The 9,134-nt window shown below is 42.9% G+C and overlaps 1 protein-coding gene across 1 annotated transcript; it reads left to right on the top strand.

The window, feature by feature from the left end:
* The first annotated feature begins 2,316 nt into the window (after positions 1 to 2,316).
* On the top strand, positions 2,317 to 6,936 carry LOC131678556 (probable aconitate hydratase, mitochondrial). Its single transcript, XM_058958769.1, has 6 exons — positions 2,317 to 2,530; positions 3,255 to 4,714; positions 4,768 to 4,939; positions 5,614 to 5,825; positions 5,892 to 6,183; positions 6,249 to 6,936. The coding sequence occupies exons 1-6, from the start codon at positions 2,498 to 2,500 to the stop codon at positions 6,438 to 6,440; spliced, it is 2,361 nt and encodes a 786-aa protein (XP_058814752.1). The 5' UTR covers positions 2,317 to 2,497; the 3' UTR covers positions 6,441 to 6,936.
* The last annotated feature ends 2,198 nt before the right edge of the window (positions 6,937 to 9,134 follow it).

Here is a 9,134-nt window from a genome sequence, read left to right as displayed (position 1 = left end):
ACCCAGTGCTATGGAGGGTGCTCCTGCTACAATAGGTGGCAGTAACATATCATCATCATATCATCAATAACTTTTTCCACAAGCATCAGATCGTTTCGCAGTCTTCTAGACTTTATTTCCTCGACAAATTTCCTATAAAAATCAGACATTTATTTATTTTTAGGAGGTAACGGGCGACTCTTGGAAGAATTAATTTGCAAAAGATGATTTTCCCATACGAAATCCCATGTAAACTTTAAACCGTGGGCGCAAAAATATAGTTTCACCGATCGAACTAAAAATTTGCAGAGTTGTTCTGGGAGCTAAATGGAACCCAAAAAGTTACTCGGAGCCAAATTTTATTTTTTTTCATATAACCATGTCCCACTCTAATGTCCGTACCTGAAAGCGCTGCGTCGGGAGAACGAATGACGAAGGAAACGCATAAAAAATTCCATTCATCGCAGCGGGCATGAATTGAATTTTGTTTTCTTTCAAGTTCATGCAGCGATGTCAATTTTTTAAGCTCTACGCAAAACATCAAAAAACGAGATAATGATAGCATTAGATACAGAATTTCTCCAGCTACATTCGTCTTTTACGAGATTGGAAATATGTAACATGAAGCAAGAAATATACCAAAAAGTATTTTCCAATTGTCATGTAAAGGATGCTGCGATTCAAACTTTAAGCTTGTTTTTCTCAAAATCAATAACTTGTTACTTGGTCCAATCTGACCACCGACACCGACCAATTATCATACTAAATCACGTATCTGCAAACATGTTCGTTCGCTCTATTGTTAACCGAGACAGCATCCCCCACAGCATCCGCTAGCAACTTGCAATCCCAACTTTAATTTTCAAACTATAGTATATCTGATGAGGCAACCTATAACGAACTAGTGTTATGGTTTTGGGTATGTTATTGTCCTAAAATGAAATAAACAAAATATTTTGTTTTTTTTAATAGCTTAGAAATAAAAAAACGAATGAGAATGAGATCTCCAGTAATAATCTGCATCAGAAAATACCGTAACCCGCATACCCCTAAAAATCAGTATTCTATTTGGATTTTCGATTGATTGACACCGGTGTAGTGGAGTGCACTGAAACTGCACCGTTTTTGCACTTTCTAGAAGAAGTGCAGAAAACTGGGTATGTTCCAATGACACTTCTACCCAGTGAGCAAATTTTCTGGCAGAGACCGCTCTGCTAGATTTCTGTAAGTCTTGGTTTGGCAGCCCTGTCAGATTTCTGCGCGTATCCTGTCGGGTTAGTTCAGCTAGGGCGAACTCGCGTTTTCTGGCAAATTTTGACAGGAACCGAGCAAAACCCTGGCATAACTCGGACATAAACTGTGCAAAGATCCTGGCAATTGCTACCTGGTAGAATTTAGCACGAATCGAGCAAAACATCTGACAAAGATGTGGCAGGAAGCGTGCATAAATCTTGGCAGTATATTTTTGGCTAGATTCTGGATAAAAGTGAGCAGCATCGGTTGATTTAACCGCTTCTGTCAGAAACGGTTGTTGCATTTGAGCGAATTGGTTGCCAGAATTCCGAACAAATCGCGCAAAATGCTCGCAGAAACTCTGCCAGCATCAATTTCGCTTTGCTCAACTTTCTGCTTGCCACGCTGACCGGGAACTAGAAAGTGCAAAACTAGTGCACTCCACTCAGAGCTGCCAAATGATTTTGCAGAAAATCTGTACCTCGTAATAAAAAATCTGTGTTTGTTTGTATTCAATGAAGAAAAGAAATTTTAGTAATTAATTCATATTTAAAAGTTGAAGTATTGTGTACTATAAATTCAAACATTAAAAAAATAATTTTTTAATGAGTACTTTAAAGTAACTTGTACATTTTTAATCAATTAGTTTTTAATATTGTTGAATGTAAAAAGTGTTACCTAACAACAATTAATTGATGAATAGGTAATTGTTAATGAACACGGCTGCAGGGAGGGTCCGCCAAAATGTTTGCAATTGAAATTTCAAAAAATCTGTTTAATGTGTATTGCGCATAAAAATCTGTATTGAATCTGTATTCTGTATCAGGCCTGTAACTGCGATTAAAAATCTGTATAATACAGATAAATCTGTATAAATGGCAGCTCTGACTCCACTACTCCGGTGCACATCAATCGATCAGCATCTTTTCAAATGTTTATCTAGAATTGTTTCAGTCGCTCACATTTTGTCGAGGAACGACTGAGATTACGTTATTTTCAGAAAGAAGTACCGAAATCGATTAAAAGCTCCAATCCGGCCGATAATGTAGAATCCAGCTCCCCTTGTGCTTACAACTTTAATGTCATCTCGCAAATAAGTCGAAGAACTTTCATATTCATTCCATTCCTCGACCGGATCGCGGAGTGTTAGGTAATTTTTTCTTCGCTGGCGCGGGTGCTTAGAAAAGTGAAAGAGTACAGAGAAAATCTTCCAGCTAAGAAGGCTGAAGATCCGTTTTCAAAGCGCAAGTGATTGATTTTCGTCGGATAATTCGAACCTGACAATATGGTTCACTACGCCCGGTTGTTAAACGTGCAGGTAAGCTTAGAGGACTTTCCGGTCATTATTGTTCGGCGTAATAAATGTAGTTGCAAAAACTAGTCCAAGGACCAGCTAACGGAGCATTGATAAGAACTGTGATGTAATTCGTGATAGGGGTAGAGAATATGGATGAAAATTTAATAGCCATTTCATAAAGGTAGAAAAATAACTCCTACAAAGTTCTAGACTGGTTAGATAACATTGCTCCTATGCAGATGTGGAACCATTTTCATTTTTGACGTCTTCGGTGTTTTCGACTTGTGTGTGTGTGGTTAGTGCGCCACCGCTCTTCAAAAATAAAAGCTACACCCATGATCGTACACCCCCGCCGGTTACTATGACCAACGATTGATCTTGTTATTTTTTTGGATGAGAGATCAAAGTTTTTATTTTTATCGAGAAACTCACCCTTTCAATACCCAGCGGATCATAAAAAAGCCCCGGTAACTATCAACAAAATGTGTCATTATTGATTGAGGAATATTTGGTTTAGCATCACACATTGTATGACATGATTCATGTTTTGATGCTTTAGGTCCGACAATTATTTTCGGAAGGTGAAACAGTTTCAAGGCCTCGCCTTGCACTTATAATTGCTAAGTGATTTGCATGGATCACGTGCCAGACAATATTGATAACGCCTGCATATTGTTCGCGCTTTCCGCTTGCTTGCTTTTTCTCACGTTGATTAACGTTTGTTTCTTTCTCTGTACCCCCACAGGCAAAGCGAGCCGCGCTGTATGCTGTTGAATCTCAGCAACGCCAGTTCCACGCTTCGTGCGCTGTCGCCGCTAAAGTTGCACTGTCCAAGTTTGATCAGGATGTGTACTTGCCGTACGAGAAGCTACAAAAGAACGTGGAAGTGGTCAAGAAGCGCCTGGGCCGTCCATTGACCCTCAGTGAGAAGGTTCTGTACGGTCATTTGGATGATCCGGCTAACCAGGACATCCAACGTGGTGTTTCGTACTTGAGACTGCGACCGGATCGTGTTGCTATGCAAGATGCTACCGCTCAGATGGCCATGTTGCAGTTTATTTCTTCCGGACTGCCGAAGGTTGCCGTGCCATCGACTATTCACTGTGACCATTTGATTGAGGCTCAGGTCGGGGGCGAAAAGGATTTGGCCCGTGCTAAGGACTTGAACGCTGAGGTGTATAAGTTTTTGGCTACTGCTGGTGCTAAGTACGGTGTTGGTTTTTGGAAGCCAGGATCTGGAATTATTCATCAAATTATCCTGGAGAATTATGCTTTCCCGGGTCTGCTGATGATTGGAACTGACTCCCACACCCCGAACGGTGGTGGTCTCGGTGGTCTCTGCATTGGTGTCGGTGGAGCTGATGCCGTTGATGTGATGGCTAACATCCCGTGGGAGCTGAAATGTCCTAATGTTATTGGCGTACATTTGACTGGAAAGATTAGCGGATGGACATCACCGAAGGATGTCATCTTGAAGGTTGCCGACATCTTAACCGTCAAGGGCGGTACCGGAGCCATCATTGAATATCATGGCAAGGGGGTTGAATCGATTTCTTGCACCGGAATGGCTACTATTTGTAACATGGGTGCGGAAATTGGCGCCACGACTTCAGTCTTCCCCTTCAACAAGCGCATGGTAGATTATCTTGGAGCAACCGGACGTGCTTCTATTGCTAGTGAAGCAAAGAAATACGAAAAGTCCGTTCTTTCTGCCGATGCTGGAGCGAAATACGACGAGCTTATCGAAATCAATCTTGATACTTTGGAACCACATGTGAACGGTCCGTTCACTCCGGATCTGGCTCATCCTATTAGCAAACTTGGAGCCAATTCTAAGAAGAACGGGTATCCACTGGACATTCGCGTTGGTCTGATTGGATCGTGCACCAACTCTTCCTACGAGGACATGGGCCGATGTGCTTCGATTGCCAAGAATGCGATGAAGCACGGTCTCAAGTCGAAGATCCCCTTCAACGTCACCCCCGGATCGGAACAGATTCGAGCCACCATCGAGCGAGATGGCATTGCTAAGGTATTCAAGGAGTTTGGTGGAACCGTACTAGCTAACGCTTGTGGACCATGCATTGGGCAGTGGGATCGAAAAGATGTGAAGAAGGGCGATAAGAATACTATTGTGACCTCGTATAACCGAAACTTCACTGGACGTAACGACGCTAACCCCGCAACGCACTGTTTCGTTACTAGGTAAGAGAGTTCCGTTGGAAACAACGACTGAATAATGCAACAAACCATTTCAGCCCCGAACTCGTGACGGCCCTATCGATTGCTGGACGGTTGGACTTTAACCCGTTGACTGACGAACTGACTGGAAAGGATGGAAAGAAGTTCAAATTGGATGCGCCCTTCGGTGATGAGTTGCCCCAGAAGGGATTCGATCCTGGTATGGATACCTACGAAGCTCCCCCATCGGTAAGTATCTTGGATGCAAATTATGTGATTGCGTGTGCGAAATAGGCGCGTGTCCATGTGACGTATTCGGACGCATTAGAACAGTAGACGGTGTTATCTTATCATGCGCTGTGTTTTGCGCCTTCAGTGAGAGAGCTAAGGTTGTATGAGTGAATTTACTTGATGATTGTTGAGTGGCAAAATGTGATTACAGGTTTGCGGGATCCAGTTTGATAATACTGATTTAATCTCATGCATAGAAAAAAGCTCGTATTTTAATTATTTCCGTACTGTGTGATGTTTGCATACACGGAACTGGTCTGCATGATTAGCGGACTTTGAATTGTTTTGATGCTTTTTGAACCGGAAGATTACATTCAATTATCTACTAGACTACTCAACAACTTTGTATGTTATTGAATTTATAGCATATTTATTTTCTTTCGCACTGGAAGTAGAGCCTTGCAATGTTTTCTGCAAATACACAATTGAACGTTTTGTTTAAAAGAACTTTGTGTGCTTCGTTTCAAATTTTATTCGTCTTTTTGCCACATGCACGTTGTGTTCTCTTGATTCAATTCTGAGTTTTTTTGCCTTCATCTGTAACGGAAAAACGTAAATGCCATCTCAGCATTTATTCTGAATGTTGCAATGCGTCCTTTTCTCACTGTTTAAACTCTACCTTGTTTTTTCAGGACGGCAAATCGGTCCGCGTCGACGTTGACCCCAAGAGCCAGCGTTTGCAGCTTCTGGAACCTTTCGAAACATGGGACGGTAAGGATTTGACCGATTTGACCGTGCTGATCAAGGTCAAGGGCAAGTGTACTACTGATCATATTTCTGCCGCCGGACCATGGTTGAAGTATCGTGGCCATCTAGACAATATCTCCAACAACATGTTCATTGGGTATAAATTTTCGATGTTTTATTATAGGCAATAAGTTGGCACTAATTGATGTATTTTTTGTTCTAGTGCCACCAACATCGAAAATAACGAAATGAACAAAATCAAGAATCAAGTCAACGGAGAATGGGCTGGGGTGCCGGACGTTGCCCGCTTCTACAAAGCCAAGGGTATCCGCTGGGTTGCCATCGGCGACGAAAACTACGGCGAGGGCTCGTCCCGCGAACATGCCGCTTTGGAACCCCGTCATCTCGGTGGCCGTGCCATCATTACCAAATCTTTCGCTCGTATCCACGAAACCAACCTGAAAAAGCAGGGCATGCTTCCGCTGACCTTCGCCAATCCGGCTGATTACGATAAGGTAAACACAAATTCATCCTCCACAATCACCCAAATATTTTCATTCGCGACATCTCTTTTTTTCAGATCCAACCCCACTCCAAGATCTCACTGCTCGGATTGGCTAACCTGGCACCGGGCAAGCAGGTTGACTGTGAAATTAAAACCGACGGCAAGGTGGATAAAATCAAGTTGAACCACTCGTTCAACGAACAACAAATTGCCTGGTTCAAAGCCGGAAGTGCACTGAACCGCATGAAGCAGTTGGCTAAAAATTAAGCATCGAATCTGTTTGCCCAAACCGCGCTTGCTTAAAACTCAAACGTTGGTGCGGCGAAACAAAACTGAATTATAAGAACGAACGAATTCTCCTCCTCGGGTGCACAGTATCAAGTGGGGGAGATTATGTCAGTGGTACTATTCATACTAGCGAAAACGGGGCTAATTTGAGAAGAATTAAGAAAGCATCTACTTAAACGTAACCCTCCCATCACTAGAAGTCAAAGTTTTATACGGTAGAGTGAATCTTTATTTGTAAATAGATTATACCTAACTAGCAAAATCAAGAACCTAATTCTTAGGTCAACACAAAAGCTACAATTTAGATGTTCTAATATAACTATTCAATGATAATGTTTGACCAAATATTAATTATGTTTTGTTTGTATTAGCATCCGAATCAGTGTCAATTTAACTCAAAATTTGTACCTATTTCATTGATTTAATGGAAGAACAGTTTATTCTGCGCATGCGACAATAAAATACGTTGAAAATATATGTCTTATCATTTTGATGCACGCATTTTCCGGGTTATTGCTCCAAAAAGTTATGCTTTGGTATCTAATCTCTACGAAAATTAAGTTATTTTTAAAGATGACTGAGATAAATTGGATGGATATTCCCAGTTGGAAGCTACTTCCGCAAACAATTCAATCATTCAAACCGTGGTCGTTATCTGTAAAAGTCTTGCTTGGAGCGATTAAGGAATTACGAGATTCCCGGAACTTGGTTATCAGCAATTGGATGGATGTAGACGAAAAGGCCCTCGATCCACATGACGAAACTCTGTATGTGTTGAATCTCGACAAAGCATCGGCCGCAGGACCGCCTTTTCAAACTACTGGGTTCAAGATCACGGAATGTTTAAAGAGAACACTAATACAAGATTTGTGTATTTATTTTCAGGTTGTAACCTATTGGGCCATTTTTCTCAGAAGAAATTAAGACAAAGATGTTGAATAGATTTGTTATGTACCGGACCGGGGTTGGTGAACATCTTCGAATTCCCGGCACTTTACGAGTAGGTGCTTCATGGTAAGTTTGATGAGGTTGCTTGTGCGTGTTGGTGGGCCGACGCGAGCGATTGTGTGGTCATGGGTAACCACATGAAGGGCCTCTTCACCTTTTGTGGGTAGCCCCGAATGGCCTCTCCAACGATCAAAAAAGTGGTCGGTTCCTTTGCGCTTGAATGCCTTGCAAATATCGGATGACGGAACTTCTTTGGTGAGTAACGTCCTTCCGCCGAGTGAGCTAGTTGATCGGCTTCTTCGTTTTCAGTAATTCGCCAGTGTCCTGGGACCCAGTCTATTGTCGTAAGAGGATGGCAATGTGTCCTATGAATGCCGCTGGAAACAAGATCGATCCCATTGTGTGTTTCTGTGGAAAGGCGATCCAATCGGCTTGGTCAAAAAACAAGCCTCTTCATCGGAACCTGGTAGTGACTCCACGTTCGTGCAAAAATTGTGAAGATGGAAGTGATTACCGTATCTCTTGTTAGAAGTCAGGGATCTTCCACAAGATCTTGCGATTGAGTGGGAATGGTAGAAACAGATTGTTAGGTTCAAAGTCAATGTCACCTTGCTGTAGAGAAATATGGTTGTGTTATCGGTAAGGATCGGAATGATCGCAGCTTGACTACCTCTATTATTGCATTACCGCGACGAAAGCATCTACTAGAGCTACTTACTTACAAACTTCATAGAGTTTGTAGATAGCAATAAATGGTGGAGTCGCGGTGATGATTGCTCTCTCGAAACCATTGCTCGCTGTTCACTACGACATCTCCGCTATAAGGCGGTAATGATCTGCGTCGCCACTCTGTTGATCGCATTCTACGTATTTACGTCGCTTGACATTCATTAGGCGACATTATCCGGGTTGATGTCCGGCCCTCCCGTTTCAAGCATCTCTCTGCGTGTCGCCGAAACACGTGTTTCAGTGTCTCCTCAACGTCCTCACACTTCGGGTACAGTGGTAACTTTACGTACCCCAACCGCCGAAGATACTTCCTGTGCTTTCTGTTGACCCGCTTCGACAGGTTTGGGATGAACCGGTAGGTCCACCTTCCCTTCTCTGTATTGTCCCAATCCTGCTGCCATCTCGTCATCGAAACGATTCTCACAATCTTTCTCGCGTTTCTGATGTTTCTCCAATTGTAGCACTCGATATCCTCCGGGTAATGCAGATGGGGATCATACTGGCGATAACGCTAACTGCCTCCGACGAATTTTTTTTGTATGCGTTCGCGGCTCGTACGGCCATCAGCATGAACATCTTATTCGATTTTTCGTGGTTCCGTTTGGTTTTCAGCGCCGCATCCCAGACTGGAACACATATAGCAGTATCTATGATGAAGCACTAGCTAGACGTTAGTGTCTGGTCTCGTGCTGCTTCTCGGACCGCCGACATTTGACATGATTCTCGCTATTGCGTTCGTTGCCTTCGCCGACTTTTCGCAGGCGTAGTCGACGTTGTTGTTGAAGTTCAACCTGTCATCGATCACTCCATAGTACTTCAGTGCACGCTCCGATGCAATCACGTTCCCTCCGATGTCAATCCAGTTCGCTGAACAGCTTTGCAGTTGCTGACCAACTACACCTCCGTCTTGTGGTGACTTGACCAGCTTGACCCCGTTAATCCAGTTCTCGATCGTGTCTATTGCCTCCGTCACCGACACATCTCACCCTTCATCGT

This window comes from Topomyia yanbarensis, chromosome 2 (assembly GCF_030247195.1).
Source record: "Topomyia yanbarensis strain Yona2022 chromosome 2, ASM3024719v1, whole genome shotgun sequence".
NCBI classification, from domain to species: domain Eukaryota; kingdom Metazoa; phylum Arthropoda; class Insecta; order Diptera; family Culicidae; genus Topomyia; species Topomyia yanbarensis.
The sequence above is the reverse complement of the archived record's forward strand: the minus strand, read 5'-3'. Positions and strand labels throughout refer to the sequence as shown.